This window comes from Elephas maximus, chromosome 12 (genome assembly GCF_024166365.1).
Source record: "Elephas maximus indicus isolate mEleMax1 chromosome 12, mEleMax1 primary haplotype, whole genome shotgun sequence".
NCBI lineage: Eukaryota > Metazoa > Chordata > Mammalia > Proboscidea > Elephantidae > Elephas > Elephas maximus.
The window spans coordinates 103360114-103382200 of record NC_064830.1 but is presented as its reverse complement, the minus strand read 5'-3'; the positions used below and the strand labels follow the sequence as shown (position 1 = coordinate 103382200).

Below are 22087 nucleotides of genomic sequence, written 5' to 3'. Positions count from 1 at the left end.
TTTAGGTGACATCTTGAAGGCGTGGTAAAGTTTCTCCTTGCTGCATATTATAAAACGTGGGAAGAAAGAGACAGGCTGAGAAACAAACTTAAGCAAAACGAAAGCTGAACTTGAAGACAGGCATGTAACCTATGGATCCAATCAACCATCTTAGCAGTTTAGACTGAAAGGAGCAGAGATTAGATGAAATGAAAGAAAGCTGTGTGATTCCCGTAATGCCACACGCAGGAAATGAAATGAGAGAGCAACATGGCTATGAACACCTGTTGTCCTCCAAGGAAAGGGTAATCCTGGGGGCAATTCAGAGACCAGCAGGTCTGCTGGAAGGAGCACAGGGGCAGGAACTCCATGTTAGGATGAAGACAGATGCACCTATAAGCAGCAAAGGAACAACAAGGATCACCGGCACCTACTAAAAGACAGGAGGCAGAGAACTGCCCCTGCCAGTGCCGTGAATTCAAACTTCTAGCATCCCAAACTGTGAGACAATAAATTTCTGTTCTTTAAAGCCACGCATTTGTGATATTTTTGTTACCGCAGCACTAGGAAAGTTAGACCCAGGATGATTCCTATTTGTGGGTTTCTTGATGGCAGCCAGGTCCATATTTGTACCCAAAAAGATGTTAGCAGTTAGGAAGCAAAACGCCAGTGCAGACAAACTGCTGAGAAAAGGCCTTGAAAATCAAGCATTAAGACTTCTGTGTAAGCAAGATGGAGTAAATCCACTGAAGCCTATCCCTCCACTGATCACAATGAAAAACCTCTGAACAAAATACAAAAACCACCACCTGAGGACTCTGAAAAGTAAACAAAAGTAGGTGGACTGGGGAGGGAAACAAAACTTGAAGAACCAGTTGGGGTACGGGCTGTGAGCTTCTTGTTGCTTTTTTCTATTCCCTCTCATGTCCTTGAGCTCAAGGCAGGCCCTTAGCGGAGCCGTAGCAGTAGCTCCACAGGCAGCTAAAACGCCAAGAGAATATCCATCTTTCTGGCCAGATGATTGATTGGGGAAGGAAGTTGTTGAGACCTGGAGACCCAGGTGAATCCACTCCCCCTCTTTTCTCTCACAACTCAGAACAAGTCCCCACTGGAGTGTGACAGTGGGTGCTGCCAACAGTTAAAGCACTTTCTGACCAGAGGAACTAAGGAAAGGAGCCTCTGTGGTCCAAAGAGTCCTGAGGAATCCTTTTTTTTCCCCCTCTCCCTGCTTTGCCTCCAGGGTGCCCCAATAACAACTGCACACATAGGTAAAACTTTGAGACACTGAATACTTGTGGCCACAGGATCAATAAAAGGGGCCCCTGTGGGCCAGAAAGTATGGAAGGACTCCCAGAGAAGAGAAAGCTAGAGAAGGGGATCCCCTAGATTTACGTATGAATCAGAACAAATACCAGGCTCACCATGACCTATCCATGCATAGAACAGACCTAAAACACAGCAAAGACACTGGGAAGTGAACAAGTTAAGCCACACCCCAGTCTGATGCACAATAAAAACCCAAAGTGGAAGAGCAAAGGCTCAAAAAAACTACACTAACACTAAAATCCTCACCCATGGAAGGCCTGGCAGACCTGAAGTCTGACCCTAGTTAGGTTGATTATCTGCTAAAACAAAAAAAAATCAACATTAACCAGAGGATTTTAGCAGGACCCAAAGACTAAGCAACATACTATTCAAAATTTCCATGATACAACCTAAAATTACCTCAACTAGGAAAATATGGCTCATTCTCAAGGGAAAAGATAATCAACGGATGTCAAATCCGTGATGACACAGATGTTACCGTTATCAGGCAAAGGAGCTATTATAACAACACAGGGCAAATGTGGACATTCTGGAAATGAAGAAATAATAAAGTTCTCAGGAAAGAAACAGAAATTATTAAAAAAAAAAATTAGAACTGAAAAATACAGTATCTGAGATGAAAAATTCACTAAATAAGCTTAATAGCAGAATGCAGATGTCACAGGATAGAGTCTATGAATTTACAGATGTTGTTGGTAGGCAGGCGCTGCCGAGTTGGTTCTGACTCACTCACAGTAACCCTACGCAAAACAGAACGAAATGCTGCCCGGTCCTGCGCCATCCTCACATCCTTGTTATGCTTGAGCCCACTGTTGCAGCCACTGTGTCAATCCATCTCGTTGAGGGCCTACCTCTTTTTCGCTGACCCTCTACCAAGTATGATGTCCTGCTCCGGGGACTAATCCCTCCTGATAACATGTCCGAGGTATGTGAGATAAAGTCTCACCATCCTTGCTTCTAAGAAGCATCTGCTCATACTCCTTCAAGACAGATCTGTTCATTCTTTTGGCAGTCCACAGCATATTCGATATTCTTCGCCAACACATTCAAAGGCACCAATTCTTCGGTCTTCCTTATTCATCGTCCAGCTTTTGCATGCATATGAGGCAACTGAACCCTGGTGGCGTAGTGGTTAAGTGCTATAGCTGCTAACCAAAGGGTCAGCAGTTCGAATCTGCCAGGTGCTCCTTGGAAACTCTATGGGGCAGCTCTACTGTGTCCTATAGGGTCGCTATGAGTCAGAATTGACTCGACGGTACTGGGTTTGGTTTTTGTTTTTTTTTTGAGGCAATTGAAAACACCGTGGCTTGGGTCAGGCACACGTTAGTCTTCAAGGTGACACCTTTGCTTTTTAACACCTTAAAGAAGTTTTTTGAGGCAGATTTGCCCAATGCAATGCATCTTTTGATTTCTTGACTGCTGCTTCCATGGGTACTGATTGTAGATCCAAGTAAAATGAAATCCTTGACAACCTCAATCTTTTCTCCGTTTATCATGATGTTGCTTATTGGTCCGGTTGTGAGGATTTTTGTTTTCTTTATATTGAGGTGCAATACATACTGAAGGCTGTGGTCTTTGATCTTCATTAGTAAGTGCTTCGAATCCTCTTTACTTTCAGCAAGCAAGGTTGTGTCACCTGCATAATGCAGGTTGTTAATGAGTCTTCCTCCAATCCTAACGCTGCGAATTTATAGATAGGTCAATAGAAATTATCCCATTTGAACAAGAAAAAAAAAGTTGGAAAAAAAACTGAACAGGGCCTCAAGGGTCTGTGGAACAGTATCAAAAGGTCTAACAACTATGTCTGTGGAGTTCAAGATAAAATGAAGAAAGAGACAGATTGGTGTAGAAGAAATAACGGCCAAAAACTTAGCATAGTTGGTAAAAAAAAAAAAACAAATTTATATACTCAAGAACCTCAACAAACCCCAAACATGATAAACTCAAAAAAATAAAGACCAAAAAAGGACCTAAAGACATCATTATCAAAATGTCGAAACCAAAGAAAAGAAAAAGTCTTGAAAGCAACCTGTTATGGATTGAATTGTGTCCCCTAAAAATAAATATGTGCTGTAAATCCTAACCTCTATGCCTGTGATTATAATCCCATTTGGGAATGGGTTGTCTGTTAATGAGGCAGGATTAGTGTAGGGTGCATCTACAGTCAATCTCTTACAAGATATAAAAGGAGCAGATTAAGCAAGCAAAGATGGCAGAAGACAGATGCCAAGCCATGTAGACATCTCCAAGGAATCAGGGAACAGAAGCTGAAGAGACAAGGAACTTCCCCCAGTGCCCACAGAGAGAAAGCCCTCCCCTAGAGCTAACGCCCTGAATTTGAACTTCTAGCCTCCCAAACTATGAGAAAATAACTTCTGTTTGTCAAAACCACCCACTTGTGGTATTTTTGTTACGGCAGCACTAGATAACTACGACACAGCCAGAGGAAAATAACGCATTATGTATTTGACCGTAAATATCTCATCAGAAACCACGGCAGCCCAAGAATAATGGAATAACATCTTTAAAGTGTTGAAAGAAAAGAACACTCAACCCAGTTAAACTATTCTATAGGAATGAAAGAAAAGACATTCTCATCCGAAAAAAAGCTAAGAGAATTTGTAGAGAGCATGCCTGTTCTGAAAAAACTGCTAAAGGAAGTTCTTCAGGCTAAAGTAAATGTTAAGAGGGAAACAGAGAACTTTAGGACCGAATAAGAGAAATGGTAAAATTCTGGGTAAATACAAAAGAATATTTTTGTCCTTGTAAATTCCTTAAAATATGTAGCAGCACTGGAAGTTAAAATGCCGTTGAACAGTATTTTCAATGTATAAAACTAAACCAAACCCATTGCTGTCAAGTCAATTTTGATTCACAGTGACCCTATAGGACCGAGTAGAATTGGCCCATAGGGTTTCCAAGGAGCGGCTGGTGGATTTGAACTGCTGACCGTTTGGTTAGCAGCTGTAGCTCACTGTACCTCTTAACCACTGTGCCGCCAGGGCTCCTCTCAATGTATGTAGAAGTAATAAATGAGAGAACTATAACATAAAAGGGAGAGGGTAAGGGGAACTATATTAAAGCCTATAAATTTTACTTAAAGTGTAAAATATCATCTCTATCAGGACCATAAATGGTTAAAAAAAAAAAAAGTTGAAGAACACACTTATTATAAAGCTATGATGATCAAGACAGTGTGGAACTAACAAAAGGACAGACACACAGATCAATAAAACAGAAAACAGAATGAAAAAACAGATTCAACTGATTTTTTTTTTTAACAAAACTGCAAAGGCAATTCAATGGAGAAAGGACAGTCTTTTCAACAAATGGTATTGGGGTAGTTTAACACCTACATGCAAAAAATAAATAAATCTCAACCCATATTTTCTACCATACCCCAAAAATTAACTCAAAATTGATCACAGACATAAATGTAAAACATAAACTATCACACTTCTAAAAGAAAACTAAGAGAAACTCTTTTGACCTTGGGTTAGGCAAAGAGTTCTTACATACATCATTAAATGTATGATTTAAAAAGAAAAGATAAATCTGACTACATCAAAATCAAAAGCTTCTGCTCTGAGAAAGTCACTGTTAAGAGAAGGAAAAGACAAACCATCGATAGCAGAAAATATCTGAAAATCACATACTGAGCAATGGAGATACCTAAGTTCCCTGTTTCAATCTGATGCCATTTATGTCGGCTTCCAATAAGAAAGGTCTTCTGTGATCCAGCCCAACATTCCAAGGGAATCCTCTTTAAGCTTCTAACATACCAAGGAACAAAAATGACTACGGGTAGCAAGAATATAATTTTACCTCAAAAATATATACGTTTAGAAGACATTGTCTTCCTAGTTCATCTGGAGGAGCGAGGCGAACGGAAAAGTGCATACAGTTTAACTGTGAATCGACTGTGTGCCTGTGTTCCTCCAAAAGAAAATTATTATCTTGAATGAAATGACAAAAGCTTCTGGAATTTTCAGCTCCGGTACAAATTCTAAAAGACTTGGGCTAGTTTTCTTCTCAGGTAAACTTTTGATCTGATGCTTAATGATAATGAAGCTTTGAATTTTTAAAAGTTCAGTTCATTCAAGAAAGTCACCAAGTGAAGCAACTGGGCACAAGAAAAGAAGACAAATTACTGTCAAACTACTCTGGTCTCAAGAAAACACGAATATCAAATGACTTTTCATTGACCAACTTTATGCAAACTAATTTGTGAACCCCACTTTTTAACCAGTTTGGTCTGAATACTGAGCGGGAATGATGCGATAGGTCATATGATACGGGACTCTAAAAAAAGACCTATAATCAAACCACGTTACCATCAAGTCAATTCTAACTCATAGCAACCCTACAGGACAGAGCAGAACTGCCCCCTAGGGTTTCCAAGAAGCAGCTGGTGGATTCAAACTGCTGACCTTTTGGTCAGCAGGCAAACTCTTAACCACTGTGCCACCAGGGCTCCAGAAAAGACTCAGGGGATTAAAAAAAAAAAAAAAAACCACCAAGTTCTGCCCTTGGCTTTAAGATGACTATAATCTCAGTTGTCTCTTATAAACAATGGCAGCAATACCATGACCCTACTTCAAAAGAGCACTGTGTGTTAATTATAAATCTAAAATCCAGTTAAATATAAATATACAGCTGCTGAGGGTGGCTTTTCTAAGCCGTCATTTTCTTTATGTGTCACTCCCAACCAACTTAATATAATCTTTACTTACTTGGTCAACTTGTGGCTTTTCATTGCTGTTAGAAACTCTCTGACAATTTCAGGACTCTGATGCCTGCATGGTGTTTTTGATATATATTTTAATGTCTACAAAAAAAAAAAAGGAAAAGGCAAGCACAAGACAAAGAACTCTGAGTGAGAAAGAGGGAATGCAACAGCTACACAGGCCGTCCCCAGGTTATAACATCGACTGAGGGGTAATTCAGACTCACAAAAGGACTGTCATAAAGGCTATTATGTTAAAAATCTGAGTTAAACACAATGGTCCCTAATAAGGAAAACACACACTACTTTGTGAAGCTCATAAAAACACTACGCAGTTTGGAAGTGTTTAAGTGTTTTATGTGCATACCCGTTGTTGTTGAGTCGATTCTGATTCACAGTGACCCTACAGGACAGAGAACTGCCCCCGTGGGTTTCCAAGGAGCGCCCGGTAGATTTGAACTGCTGGCGTTTTGGTTAGCAGCCGTAGCTCTTTACCACTACATCCCCAGAGTTTCCTTTACATGCACAGAAAGGTAAAATATATACTATATATTAAGACAAACATTTGACTGACATCAAATAAGAATTTTGTGTACCTGTTCTGACTTGCCTAAAAATTCGACTTGAAGACAGACTTAGGAACAGACCTTGTTCATATCCCAAGGATTGCCTGTAATTTGGCATTTAAAACGCCTTCAGGAGATCCAACCTTCATATAGTAGGAATTCCCAAAAGAGAAAACCTTAGCTAGAATAAAAAAAAAATCAGAGTTTCTGGGCCCATGGAGGCTGGATGAACCCCTGAAACTATTGCTCTAAGATACTCTTTAAATCTAAAACCAAAAATATCCCTTGAAGTCTTCTTAAAACCAAACAATAGTTTGCTCACCATACAGATTGAATAAGCATGGTCAAAGAATACAACCCTAACACGCACCCTTCCAGATTTAAATCACAAAGTATCCCCTTGTTCCGTTCAAGCGACTGCCTCCTCTACGTACAGGTTCCACCTGAACACAGTTAAGTGTTCCAGAATTCCCATTCTTCACAATGTCATCGATAATTTGTTAAGATCCACACAGTCGAATGCCCTGCACAGTCAACAGAACACAGGTAAATATCTTCCTGGTGGTATTCTCTGCTTTCAGCCAAGATCCATCGGACACCGGCAATGATATCCCTCGTTCCACGTCCTCTTCTGAATCCAGCTTGAATTTCTGACAGTTCCCTGTCGATGTACTGCTACAACCATTTTTTAATTATCTTTAGCAAAATTTTACTTGCACATGATATTAATGATATTGTTCGATAATTTCCACATTCTGTAGAATCATTTTTCTTTGGAATGGGCACAAATGTGGATCCCTTCCAGTCGGTGAGCCAAGGAGCTGTCTTTCCAAATTTCTTGACATAGATGAGTGAGCGCTTCCAGCATTGGATTCCTTTGTTGAAACATCTCAGTTAGTATTGTCGATTCTTGGAGCCTTGTTTTTCACCAATGCCTTCAGTGCAGCTTGGGCTTCTTCCTTCAATACCATCGGTTTTTGATCACCTAAAATGGTTAATCGACTAATTCTTTTTGGTACAACGACTCTGTATTCCTTCCATCTTCTTTTGATGCTTCCTGTGCCGTTCGATATTTTGCCCACAGAATCCTTCGATATTACAACCCAAGGCTTGAATTTTTTCTTCGGTTCTTTCAGCTTAAAAAATGCCAAGTGTCTTCTTCCCTTTTGGTTTTCTAACTCTGGGTCTTGCACATGTCATCATAATACTTTACTTGTCTTCTCAAGCCTTCCTTCAAAATCTTCTGTTCTGCTCTTTTACTTTATCATTTCTTCCATTCATTTTAGCTACTCTATGTTCAAGGGCAAGTTTCAGAGTCTCTCTGACATCCATTTTGGTCTTTTCTTTCCTATATTTTTAATGACCTTTTGCTTTCTCCATGTATGATGTCCTTGATGCTATAACTCATCTAGTCTTCAGTCACTACTGTTCAATGTGTCATCTATTTTTGACACGGTCTCTTAATTCAGGTGGGATATACTGAAGGTCATACTTTGGCTCTCATGGACTTGTTTTAATTTTCTTCAGCTTCAACTTGAACTTGCATATGAGCAACTGATGGTCTGTTCCACAGTTGGTCCCTGGCCCTGTTCTGACTGATGATATTGAGCTTTTCCATCATCTCTTTCCACAAATGCAGTCGATTTGATTCCTGTGTATTCCATCTGGTGAGGTTCACATGTACACTCACCGTTTATGCTGGTGAAAAAAGGTATCTGCGATGAAGAAGTTGTTGGTCTCGCAAAATTCTATCATGTGATCTCTGGCATCGTCTCTATCACCAAGGCCGTATCTTCCAACTACCAATCCTTCTCTGTTGCCAACTTTCCCATTCTAATCACCAGTAATTATCAATGCATCTTGACTGCATGTTCGATCAATTTCAGATTACAGAAGTTGGTAAAAATCTTCAATTCCTTCACCTTTGGCTTTGGCGGTTGGTGTGAAAATGTGAATAATTTACAGTGGAGAAATCTAGCAGATACCATCTTAACCAAGTGATCAAAGTTAATATCGTCAGAAATAAGACACTGATATCATGCAAGAAAAGGGCACAAAGCCGTAACTTCAGTAGTAAGAAAATGTCAAGCTTAAATCAAGTGACCAGTATTCTTTTGAAGTGCCAATGTTATGGTAAATAAGGAAAGACTAAGGAAGTGTCACAGATCGGAAGAGACTAAGGCAGACTTAACAATTAAATGTAACGTGGTATCCTGGGTTGAGCACTAAGTCAGGATCGACCCGACAGCACCGGCTGTTCTGCTGGCTGGGTCGAGAACTGAACAGAAGAAGGTCATAAGTGGGAAAAACGGGCGAAATTTGAATAAATCTTCCGTTTAGTTGAATAGTATTGTACCAATGTTAATTTCTTAGTTTTGATCACTGTATCATGGTTACATAAGATGTTAACATAAGGAAAAATGGGGTGAGGGTACATGGAAACCTTTGGCACTATCTCTGCAACTCTTCTATGAATATGAAAATATTTCAAAATCAGAGCATTTATTTTATTGTATTTTAAAGACAGGATCCCACCTGGACATAATTTCGGAGGAATTTCAAACCTGAAAAATAAGCACTGACTTCAATCATCTAAGAGTCTCTCAAAGTACAAAAATCAGGCTGATCTCAGACTTCTCTTAGAAGCAAACACAAATAGCCTAATATCTAAAGAGCCCTGCAGAATAAAAGCTGAACTCAAGATCTTCGTATTCAGAAGAGCTATCATTCACGTTAAAGCACAAGAAAGATATTCTAGTATAAAATGTTTCAAAACGTTTAGTACCACAGTAACTTTACGGGGTCGTGAGTTAAAAGTGGCAGTGGGCTAAAACTGACTAAGAGTGTAGAGTTAGAAGTACTTGATAGTTTGAATTTGGGGTTGTAAAACTGATGACCAACAACTATTTTTTCTTCTTTGAAAGAGATGAACTACATAATGTAAGAGAACATGAATAAATGATAGGGTTTTAAACCCACAATTAGCAAAACTTGGATGGGGAGGTGGCAAAAGTACTAAATCCCTTATTTTCATTAAAAGGGATTATGATAACTTGATTTAAACTCAATAATGTCTTTGTGAAGATAAACATAAACCACTACTACAGTTAAAAACAAATTCTCTATAGAGGCAAAAAAAAAAAAAAAAAAAAAAATCAGCATACGCCAAAACGACAGATACAGAATCAAACATACACAAGAAACACAAGGCTTAAACTTTCTTTTTTAAGGACAAAACTTGAGGTTGGAAGAGAATGCATCAAAATGTCAACTAGATATTAAGATTATAAACTACTTTTGTTTTCTTTTTTACGCTTTTTGATACTTTCTAAATTTTCTACAATAAAAATATTATTTTTATAAACATAATAGAAATGGGGTTACAGTCAAACTACTCAAATCAGATGAACGGCGATCTTGACTTGGTAGCCAGCCTTCAGCAGAATAAACCGCCCCCTCCCTACGGTGGCTTAGCCCCCCAGCAAGCTCAGGCTTACTTCATAGGTGATTGTATTCAAGTTCTGCTGCCCAGAGCTGTGTTTATTCTTCCCACTTTCCTTACGCTGCTCTTTAAGATCAGTTAGTAACTGGAACACCTAGGAGGAGATGTATAAAAGGTTTCATAAATAAATCTGAGAACTGTATCTACACCCAGGTCGATGGTTTTGAAGGACAGACAGGCATGCCTCCACTCTTCCCGCAAAGCCTCCCTCCAATTCTAATCCAGTCAGAGCAAATATGGGGCTGAGAAGCAGCTGACATTTTCAAGATACTCTTTTACCTAAGTCAGATAATCCAAATTCATTAGTTTACTTAAAATATTTAAAATTTTCCTATCGATACATATACCGTATCACTAATCTCTTCTGATCTCAAAAATACACTGAGTATTTAAAAATAAATTTTCTCAAAATAAGTAATGAAAAAAAAAAAAGATTCTGCTTTTCTAATAAGGAAATCCGGTATAATAAACTTGGAAAGGAAAAATGAGGAGGCAGGCTATAAAATATGATTTACAAAAAGGAAGACAAAGAAAACTGCTTTAGAACTTCAGAAGCAAACTTTCCCCACAAGGACAAAACCTAGGAATACTAGTGCTAATGGGGCGAGGAGGGGATCTCGTTCCTGTTTTAGAGATTATACCAGAGAATTAAGCAAAACAGAGGTTTACAGACCACTACCGGATACAAGGAAACCCTGGTGGTGTAGTGGTTAAGAGCTATGGCTGTTAAACAAAAGGTCAGCAGTTCAAATCCACCAGACGCTCCTTGGAAACCCTAGGGGGCAGTTCTACCCTGTCCTATGGGGTTGCCATAAGCTGCAATGGACTAGACGGCAACGGGTTTGATTTGTTGCTTTTTTTTTTTTAATCAAATACAACGCCACCTCATTTCCTGCCTGCCCTTCCTTTCAGAAATAGTGGCATGAGACCCAGTGAACGCAATGTTCCCCCAACAGATAAAACACCCAAACATCTAGCAAAATCCAAACTGGACAAGGAGGCTACCTCCCACCAGCTACAAGCCATTCTTTGGGATTCAGGGAAGATCACCTACTGTCAATGAAAGTATGCCCAGCTTCCCTGAAGTACTCTGTATAATTTACAAGCTTAGAATATCTCAAGGTTCACCACGTGGGGTCATCTATTTTGCTTTCAAGTCAGTGGAAAACCCAGATGAGCTCCATCACTTCTAACCAAGACTAACAACAATCTTCAGAAACAAAGGGCAAACTCTCAGAAAGGGAAATATGAGTCCACTTCAAAGCTACTTACCTCATAGTTGCTCAGCAGTGCGGAATTGGCATCCTTCCTGTAAGAGAAAAGGAAGTTCTCAGTCTGGGCTCACCTTCCTTTGTGGATATTAAACAGCTGTAAAATAATGCCTCTGTCAAGTCCAGTTTAGGAGTTTGGGGATCAAAATCTAAAACAGAGACATTTCCTAAGTCCTCCATGGCTCAGCTGAGTGTGGATATTTCTGAACAGACTTCCCTTTTCACAGTCATGGCCTATCACACATCCTTCACCAGGCTGGTGATTAAAATACTGCACTCACCTCTAGCCTCCAGTTAAGAGAAGTCAGACATGTGGGTGGAAGGCAGGTACAGAGAGAACACAGGGGCAAAGCCACAGGAGATTGTCAGTAAACAGACGGAAGGTGCTAGAAATAACTGGAGAAACAAAGTGTTGTCCTATCCTGTACTCATGTCCTTTCCCCACAACATGTTGGGCAGCTAAGTCCTGCCACTGAATCTACAGGAATGGCTCCTGACACTGGCATCACCGCCAGGAATTCCAGCAACAGTCAGGAATCATCCCAGGTAATCCACAAAACTCAAAGGTGTTCATCTTCTCTATCAGCTCAAGAGGCAGAGTTCATGTGCCCGGCAGGTGGTCAGGAGCCTGGTCCTCCTGCCTAACAGCCGATCAAAGCAAAATTGTCGTCTGTCGTGCATGCATGAGCACGGCAACGTGACTAGTATTACAATTGATCCATTCTACAGTATCACGTCAGAAAACATTGTTTTTAGCATTCTGGGGGTAGTACAGGAACGTGTGACAGGAACAGAGCGTTGAAATCAGAGTCCATATTCATATTCCAGCTATACCACTTATTTTTTAAAATGGCATCCATCACTATCACCACTACCTGTGCTACAGCCTCCAGCACGGCCTCTTTCTACCCCATAAGGCTGTTATGAGGGTAAAATGAGACAAATTTGAAAAGTTCACCATAGTTCTTGGTCCTTACTAAGATCTCTATAAAGGGAGATTATTATTTTCTAAAGACATGATCTCACTTTATTCTCATTAAAATCCCTGTGAGGTAGAAGCTGAAACTGAAGCTCAGCGATTAAGTCACACAGTAAGGCGCTGACTGAAGTCGGAGACGACTACGGACCTGTGAAGACCGGACTGGACGAGTGGAAACAGGTAAAGCCGAATCCTAAAAATTCAGGCAGAGGAGTCTGACCCGACATACTGTGCAGTAGGGACTACTGTATTTTCTTAAACCAGGAGTGGGGCTATGTGATGAAAATCATGACACGAATGTTCCAAAAACGGGCCACACAGAAGAGTGACTTTCCCAGTCAATAAATAAAGCAAAACTAGCAGGTAGCTAACACAGCACCTGACCTGGGCCTCAGGTTACCAACACAGTGACGTCAGCACTGTGATCAAACCAAGACGTGAAGGTTACCAAACGCTACCGGTGATTCAATAAACCACTAGGATTTCACAAAAGTGCCACGTTGCCCAAATGACCCAACTGCACTCAGGTCACAAAGAATACAATGAGATGTAAAAAGAAGCTAATACAGGAAGGACAGTGCATAATTAGTGTATGGGATACGGTTCATTTAACATTGAAAGGGACAAATGAAACCACATGTCATCTCTGCCTATTAAATCAGGAAGACAGTCCACCAGGCTGCCTCCTACCTGTGCTCCCTAAGACACAAAGCCCATCCCTTCCTAAAGCAGGCTGGGAAAAAAATACAAACGTTATTATTCCTCAAGGCCAGTGAAGACATCCCAGACACCACTGTCACACCCTCAATTCCAAATCACTGCCCCCTCTGTCATGTAGACTATTCCAGGCTCTAGGAAATCCGCCAGTGGCCCTTCCAAGTTAGGACCTCACTGCCCAAGTCAATGTCGTTAACGCGAAAATCCAAAGAGCATAATTTGCCTTTTTTGGAGCCAATATACAAAGGAAGAGGGACACTCTCTTCTAGTGATTTCAAAAAATTTGTGTTTTGGGGACCAGGAAAACAAAGGACGTTTAAACAGGTACTGCATCTTGCAGACTCTGGCTGGCAGAAGCTGATTTAGTAATTGTTTTTCTTTTATTAGTAAGATTAACTTTTTTATTATTATTATTGCACTTTAGATGAAGGTTTACAAAACAAACTCGCTGCTCATTAAACAGTCAGTACACGTATTGTTTTGTGACACTGGTTAACAACCCCACGACATGTCAACACTCTCCCTTCTTGGCCTTGGGTTCCCCATTACCAGCTTTCCTGGCCCCTCCTGCCTTCTAGTCCTTGCCCCTGGGCTATTGTGCCCCTTTAGTCTCGTTTTGTTTTATGGGCCTGTTCAATCCTTGGCTGAACGGTGAACCTCAGGGTGACTTCAATACTAAGCTAAAAGGGTGTGTGCGGGCCATACTCTTGGGATTTCTCCAGTCTTTGTCAGGCCAGTAATTCTGATCTTTTTTGTGAGTCAGAATCTTGTTCTACATTTTTCTCCAGCTCTGTTCAGGACCCTCTACTGTGACCCCTATTAGAGCAGTTGGTGGTGGTAGCCAGGCACCATCTAGTTGTGCTGGACTCAGTCTGGTAGAGGCTGTGGTAGTTGTGGTCCATCAGTCCTTTAGGCTAATCTTTCCCTTGTGTCTTTAATTTTCTTCATTCTCTCTTGCGCCCATTGGGATGAGAGCAGTGAAGTATCTTAGATGGCCACTCAGAAGCTTTAAGATCCCAGACACGTCTCACCAAAGATGAATGTAGAATATTTTCTTTATAAATGATAATTATTTTTTTTACCCAGCTACTAAGTAAATGCCAATATATGTCTTCCTTACTCAATAAAATGTCAGTGAGTCAATATCTACCTTTTATGAAGCCCTAAATGTAGTGTAAGAATCCCTGGTGGCACAGTAGTTAAACGCTCCGCTGCTAACCAAAAGGCTGGCAGTTCGAATCCACCAGCCACTCCACGGGAGAAAAATGTGGCAGTCTGCTCCCATAAGGATTACAGCCTTGAAAGCCTTATGGGGCAGTTCTACTTCGTCCTACAGGGTTACTATGAGTTGGAATAAACTCAGTGGCAGTAGTGGAAATGTACTGTGTCTACTGGGAAAATATTTTAAAGGCAGTTTTTATCCTCAAGATGTTACTGCAACCACCACTAATTGACAGGCTGTTGGGGAATAGGATATGGTGAGATCTGCCAGACATCACCTTAATCAAGTTACGAAAGTTAACAGCACCAAAAATGGGTCATCTGGCATCACGTGCCTCCTAGCGTGATGCACTGAGAAAGACGCATCCCTTATAGCAATGCTGCCAAAAATGTTTAACTTGAATCTAGTCATGAGGATATAATCAGAAAAATCCAAACTGACAGACATTCTTCAAAGCAACTGGTTTGGATTCTCCAAAAGTTTCAATGCCATTTGTCACAATGTCAATGTCACAAAAAGAGGCCAGGAAACTATTCTGGAGGAAAGAAGACTGAAGGAACATGACGACTCAACGGAATGTATCATGGTCCTTGACTGAATCCTAGATTGGGAAAAAAGAAAAAACAACACTACTGGGCTAACTGGAGACACCTGACTGTATGTTAGTAATGGTGACTGTACCAGTGCTAAATTTCCTGAGTGAGATAATGATATTATAGTTGCATAGGGGAACGACCTTTATAAGAGGAAACCAAACCCACTGCTGTCAAGTTGATTCCAACTCATAGTGACCCTATAGGACAAAGCAGAACTGCTCCCTAGGGTTTCCAAAGAGCAGCTGGTGGATTCAAACTGCTGGCCTTCTTGGTTAGTAGACAAGCTCTTAAACACTGTGACACCAGGGCTCCTTTTTAAGAAGGGGTGAAATGATACGATGATGTCTACAATTAACTCTCAAATGGTTCAGTACAATGTGTGTGTGCCAGAGAGAGAGAGAACCCACACACACACAGGAGAGCATGAGAGAGTGAGGGAGACAAGGTAAATACATCAAAATGTTAACAAGGAGTGACTCTAGGTAAATACAGGTATTTGTGGCACTGTTTTTGCAACTGTTCCATAGATTTGAAACTTTTCAAGCTAAAAAAAATTGAGTAAAATGGAAATGTAGAACTACAACACAGAATGTTAAATAAAGACATTACTGTATCTTATAATTGAGGACATAAAATGCATTCACCCCAACATTTTTCAGATCTATTAGAATTTGTCAATGATATATTTCCAGTTGACTCCTAGGGAGCAGGAACTGTCTGCTCTATAGCTAACACTGATTACACGATACATTCACAAGCAGTCAGACCTCTACAATCAGCCCACCCACACCAAATCAACTCCATCGCTATCAAGTTAATTCTGACTCATAGCGACCCTACAGGACAGAGCAGAACTGCCCCACAGGGTTTTCAAGGCTGTAAATCTTTATAGAAGCAGGCTGTCACATCTCTCTCCCACGGAGCTGCTGGGGGGTTTGAACCACAGACCTTCTTATTAGCAGCAGAGCACTTTAGCCACTGCACCGCCAAGGCTCCAGCTTCATGTTTTCCTGTAAGACTTAGAATAATACTTATTTTATTTACAGGTGTTTAAAGCCAATATTCCAAGTGAATTTTAAAGACTGAATCTACGAAAGGCAGTCACTTAATTTCGTTAAGTAATGAATTAGGTGACATGAGTTGACTTGCTATTTGAACTTTAGCTGTGAAAACTGCTTAATTTGCTAAGTCAATTCAATGGTTGTAAACAACTACTTTGGAAAACCAAGCTCTGAATAAACAGAACAAAGTGATCTATTGACAGACATTCCTTAGAAGCACGTGCGTGCACACGCACAGAAGCCCTGGCTACCAGTGCCTACTAACTGCCACACAGCTAACTCTGTGAATGCAATGATGAACAGAACTGCTCAGATTCGGCCTGTTACCAATTCGGCATGTTCTGAACAACTAAACACGATACACAATATAACCTGTAGCCAGCAAACAAGTATCTTCTTTTCAGGCCTGTTACTGAATTGCTATAGAATCTATCACCTAACTTCTCTAAACCTCAGTGTTTCCAGCTATAAAATGGAGGAAATCCTAACACTACCTTGAAAGGATAGTAGAGAGGATAAGGGAGTACATTTCCCTAATTATGTATATTAAATTCAAGAATAAAAGAGTAAATGTGAAGCTTTCCAGACACATAATGATCCCAAAACATTAGACAAGTTAGCCAAATACTCAATACCTCATATATACAAAATTTAATTTTGCTACAATTATTTAGTATCCTTTTGTCTTAGTCATCTAGTGCTGCTATAATAGAAATACCACAAGTGGATGGTTTTAAAAAAAGAGGAATTTATTCCTTTACAGTAAAGTAGGCTAAAAGTCCAAATTCAGGGTGTCAGCTCCAGTGGAAGGCTTTCTCTTTCTGTCAGGCTTCTCATCAATCTTCCCCCAGGACTAGGAGCTTCTCTGCACAAGGACCCTGGGTCCAAAGGACGCCCTCTGCTCCCAGTGCTGCTTTCTTGGTTGTACGAGGTCCCCCTGTCTCTCTGCTCCCTTCTCTCTTTTATATCTCAAGAGATTGCCTCAAGACACAATATAATCTTGTAGATTGAGTCCTGCCTCACTAACACAACTGCCACTCAACCTCCCTCATTAACATCATAGAGGCAGGATTTACAACATATAGGAAAATCACACTACACCGGGAATCATGGCCCAGACAAATCGATACACACATTTTTGAGGGGATGTAACTCAATCCATAACACCTTTTACCTGAGGGGAAAAAAATGATCAAAAAGCTATTTTTAAATTCTGCCATCCAATCTAATAAAGCATATATATCATCTCCCTTTTCAAAATTTCTGGTGTATGTTTTTATGTGTTGCTCACTCTGTGACTGAAAAAAACAGTAGTCAGAACTCAGGGGAGTTTTCCGTTCCTGCCTTGTCATCCCTGACGGACACAATGTGCTCGCTCTCAGACTCAGCATTCTGCTGCAGATCCTGAGGACCAGGCTACGAGAGGTCACGCCTGACGGGCAGGAACTAGAAGTCAGGCCCCCAGACCCTTCCATTCCAGGGGTGCTCCCACTCCCAGAACCTAGAGCCTCCCTCCCAAAACTCCATTTCCCCATAAATTGCTAGCTGCAAAATTCTTGACTGGTTTCAAGAAGTCACTGACTCCTTGGGAGAAGGGGACAGGTTGTTAAATGAGTAAAAAACCTTGATTCAAACCATTTCACTTAGAAAAATCAGAAAATCTATATGCCTAGCAATTAGGATACTAGCTAACCCATTTTTACTTATTAAACTGATGAAGTATCGCAATATTACTTTATTCAACAAGTATTTGCTGAATGCCTACTGTGTGCTACATGCAGTGCTAAGCAGGAGGTGAACAAACAGAGGTTGGTCCCTGCCCTCCTGGAGCTTACACTCTGGTGGGGGAGACAACCCAGGCACTAAACAAGTAAACACGTTATCTATTGTAACAACTTATAATTATTTAAGTGGAAAATAAATGAGGGTGCTGTGAGAGACAAAAGAAGACTTATTTTGAATTGACTGAAAAGGAAAGACAACTTTTAAAAGAGACACTCAAGCTGAGCTATCAAAAAGATAAGGAAGCTGGGAAGGGGGAGACACATACCAGGCAGAGGAATCAGCAAAGCAAAAATTCTGAGGTAGGAAAGGACTTGGAAGGTTGGAGGAACTTTCCGACTGCCCGCATGGCTGGAGTACAGTGTGTGTGTCTGGGAGGTAGGAAGAGTGGCAAGAGATAAGTCTGGTGAGTAGCCAGGTTACACAGGGTCCTGTAAGTCTCCTTGTAAAAACTGCATGGTGGGGGCATCTGACCTCCTCCAAATTCAGGAGGGGGAGAAGAGAGAATCAAAATCAGCAACAGCAAAAGGCTGATTCCTATGAGGTGGATGTCAAACATACCTCCACCCTCCAACCTTTTCACCAATTCTGACATCAGCCATCCCTCCCACAGCACTCTCTACTCCTTTGCTGGGTTTGGTAATTCAGCACAATGGCCACACAGAACTCAAAGACAATACTCATGACAATGGGGTTAATTAGGCCAATAACAGGTTACAATCCAGGATCAGAAACGACTCAGGATACAGTTCTTTGAACAGGACAGCCTCTTCTCAGCCATGCCTGCAGGCACAGGCCTCTCCCTGGCTTTCAGCCCCTCAGCCTGGCCTCTGCCCTGCTTGGGCAAGTGTTACAAAGTTCTCTAGCTCCGCCAATAAGTTCCTAGAGACACCCTACTCTGCCCGGAAGCTTTGGTCTTAAGGTGCTCAGCTCACTGGCTCTGTGTCTGCACACCCGCCGCAAATGCCTTACTCCACGGGCCAAGAAGCTCACTGTGCCTTCTGGCGCCAGCCTCCTGGTTCTGCTGCCGCCATCTCTTGCCATCTCCAGTGTTGCAGCTCTCTGTCTCCTGGGTCTAGGAGGTTCTCAGTGCAGGGATCCCGAGTTCAAAGGATGAGTTCCATTCCTAGCTTTTCTTTCTTGGTAGTAGTGAGATTCCCTTTTCTGCCTCTGGGATAGCTCATTTTAAGCCTAATGGGATGGCAAAACTGACCAATCCCCTCATTAGGGTTCCATACACGTTATTTGCATGGCCCCATCCCCACAAGGGTGCCATGTACCTTATTTGCATTAGCTACAAGTTGCCCAATCCCCTTGGTGGGCCACAAGCACCTTATTTGCATAGCCCCACCCAATCATTGTGTGGGAATCACAAAGAGTATGCCTAAACGGACCATATTAAGTAGTTCACTGCACTGTAATCCTAATAAGGAATTTGGATTTCCTCTAAGTGCAATGGAAAGCAAATGAAGGGTTTTACAAAAGGGGTGATACAATCTAATACTTTAAGATCGTTCTTTCAAATGAAATGGAAGTGGACAAGAGGGGAAGCCAAATGCTGTTGCTTAATCCAGACAAGAGATGAAGGACTAGAAAATTAGCAGCAGAGATGGTGAAAAATAACTACATTCAAAACGTATTCTGAAGGTGGAGGTAACAGTCCATGATGGACTGGATTTAGGGGTGAAGGAAAAGGGGACTAGATTTTTGGTTTAAGCAATTGAATGGGTAATGGTCCTAATAACTGAGATACAGGTTAGGTTAGGTAAGGACCAGGAAGGGAGCATAAGTAGTTCTGTTTTAAAACTGCTAAGTGTGAGTTGCCTTTTAGACATCCAAGTGGAGGTGTCAAGCAAGTAGAAGAGAACAGGAGCCTAGAGCTCAAGAGAGAGAACAGAACTTAGAAACATAATTTTAAGAATAATCAGCATATAGGTGGGTAAGATGACCAAGGGAGAGTGTGAGAGAATGCATCCCAGGACTGAGCCCTGAAACTTCAACATTTAGGAACCAAACAAGGGAGAGGTGGCTCCAGGAAAGGACTGAGTAGTAGTCCTTGATGTAGGACGAAAACCAGGAGAGCATGCCATAAAGCCAATGAAGAGTTTCCAGAACAAATGAGTAGGTAAGTATAGCAATTGCTGCTGAGAGATCAAGAAAGGTGAAGCCAGAAAATCAACCTTTGGATTTGACAAGACAGAAGGAAGACTCAGGTCATCTTCACAAGAGTCACTTCTGCACACTGGAAAGGATGAAAGTCCAACTCAATGGCTTAGAGAGTGAGGATAAACAGCACTTCCAAGAAGTTCTGCTGTGCCAGGAAGCAGAAATGAGGCAGTAGGTGGAGACCTGAAAGTGGACTATTCCAAGGTATTTCAAGATGTATAAATTAAAACAGGTTTGTACGCTAACAGGAAATGCTCTAGCAAAAACGGAGAAATTGATGATGCCCGCTTGGACCAGAATAATACATAATTAGTGTTTTTCAAGGTGTAGATTGAACCCCATTGTGGGTTGTGAAATCAATACAGTAGGTCATGTGGACATCCTTTTTAATGAAACAGAACAGACAGTATCAGAGTGAACTGCATACAGTAAACATTGTTTCATGTAACTTTTGTTTCAATTACGCTTAGATGTGTTAAGGTTAAAAAAAAAAAAGGTCTGCACAGCATATAACCATTAAACATAAGATGAAAGAACACAAAATAAAATGTGTGTATTAAATAATCAGTGCTATACCAAAAACCCAAACGAAACCCACTGCCATCGAGTCAATTCCGACTCACAGCGACCCTACAGGACAGAGTAGAACTGCTCCATAGTTTGCAAGGAGTGCCTGGTGGATTGGAACTGCCGACCTCTTGGTTAGCAGCCGTAGCACTTAACCACTACGCCACCAGGGTTTCCATCAGTGCTACGGAGAACACAATATAGGTATGTCTTCAAGTTAACGTCAACCACGTAAAAACCCATCCGCGGGGTTGATACAAAAACTTCTATTTGCATGTAGTACAATGGGCAAATATGGAAAAAACAACGTCGAGTTAAATTGTTAGAAGAGCTTTTACTCTGTCCTGTAAACACGCAAGAAACCCTGGTGGCCTGGTGGTCAAGTGCTATGGCTATTAACGAAAAGGTCAGCAGTTCGAATCCACCAGGCGCTCGATGTAAACTCTTTGGGGCAGTTCTACCCTGTCCTATAGGGTCACTATGAGTCGGAATCCACTCAACAGCAATGGGTTTGTTTTTTTGTTTATTTTTTTTAATAAACACAACCCCACACAGGGCTGTTTCTCCAGTCGAGGCTCACGCTCTCCCTAACTGCTCGTCAAACTTGGATGGCACCTCTCCCGAGTTAGGAAGGCACAGGGGCCTCCTGCCCGCAGGAGCACTTCCATCCCAGCACTTCTCCGCCCCCCTCCTGGTACTCCCAGGGGTGTACTCCTCTCCGAGTCCCCGCTCGGATACCGGCCCGGGTTTCCCACTGTGACCCAGAAAACGCTTTTAAACGAACGGGGCAGAGAGAAGGCACAGAGGAAAAAGCAGCCGGGCCCAGGGGCGCTCGGCCCGGTGTCCCAGGTACAAAGGCTCGGACGGAAGCACGAGTCTCTCTCTTCTGCGCCCACCTGGACCCCACGGGCCCTCCCCGACTGCGGTTCCCCCATGCGACGGGTCGCCCCATCCTCCCGTCTCTCGGCTTTCAACGGTCCAGTCGCCCCTAGCTGTTAGCGCCGGCTCCAGACTCCAAAACGCGTCCCGGGTGGCTTACACTTCCATGTCGTCCCCGTCTCGTCGCCTCCGGCCGCCAGGTGACTAAAAACCTCAACCTGAGCCGCCACAACTCCAGCTCTCCACGCTGAGCACCCCCTGTCGCCGGTCTGCGTCGCGGTGCATGCTGGGATCGCCGCGCTGCACGCCGGGAGCCCTCAGGGGGCGGTGATGGGGCGGGGCTTCAGGGAGCAGGAAAGTATCTGTTTAATCAGCGTGTTGGGTACGCGAATGCGTTCAGTGTCTGAAAATTCAGGGAGTCGTAGACTTCTGTGCAGTTTTCTGTACGTGTGTTACAATTGAATAAAATGTTTTTTAAAAGTGGAAAAAAAAAATCCCAGCCCCCCCCCCCCCCAACCCGTTCCCATTTTTCCTTGAGGGTTTACTGGCAAGAGATATGAAGAGCCTTAAAGCCAGCCACAGTCTCTGACTGTGGGGCCTTTCTGGGAATTTCTCCAAAGGGAATTATCAGATGCTTGAAAGAGAGAGATGTATGTGTAGTGATGTTTTTGCTGGGAAATGACCGAAATGCCCAATAATGGGGAATCGATTGAATTATGTTACAGCCATACAATATATGCAGCCATGA

At 41.9% G+C, this 22087-nt stretch overlaps 1 protein-coding gene across 2 annotated transcripts in view; it reads right to left on the bottom strand.

Moving 5' to 3' along the window:
* CRCP (CGRP receptor component) overlaps positions 1-21617 on the bottom strand; it is a 42833-nt gene extending 21216 nt beyond the window's left edge. Inside the window, exons 1-4 of one of the 2 annotated variants that reach the window (XM_049904580.1) lie at positions 21500-21617; positions 11372-11408; positions 10095-10193; positions 6039-6133 (exon numbers count right to left, since the gene is read on the bottom strand). In XM_049904580.1, the coding sequence (XP_049760537.1) occupies positions 6039-6133; positions 10095-10193; positions 11372-11408; positions 21500-21507 (239 nt within the window). In that variant the 5' untranslated portion in view covers positions 21508-21617. Of the gene's footprint in view, positions 1-6038; positions 6134-6398; positions 6547-10094; positions 10194-11371; positions 11409-21499 lie in introns of those variants that run through there. The other variant, XM_049904581.1, reaches the window with a different exon arrangement.
* Positions 21618-22087: the final 470 nt, after the last annotated feature.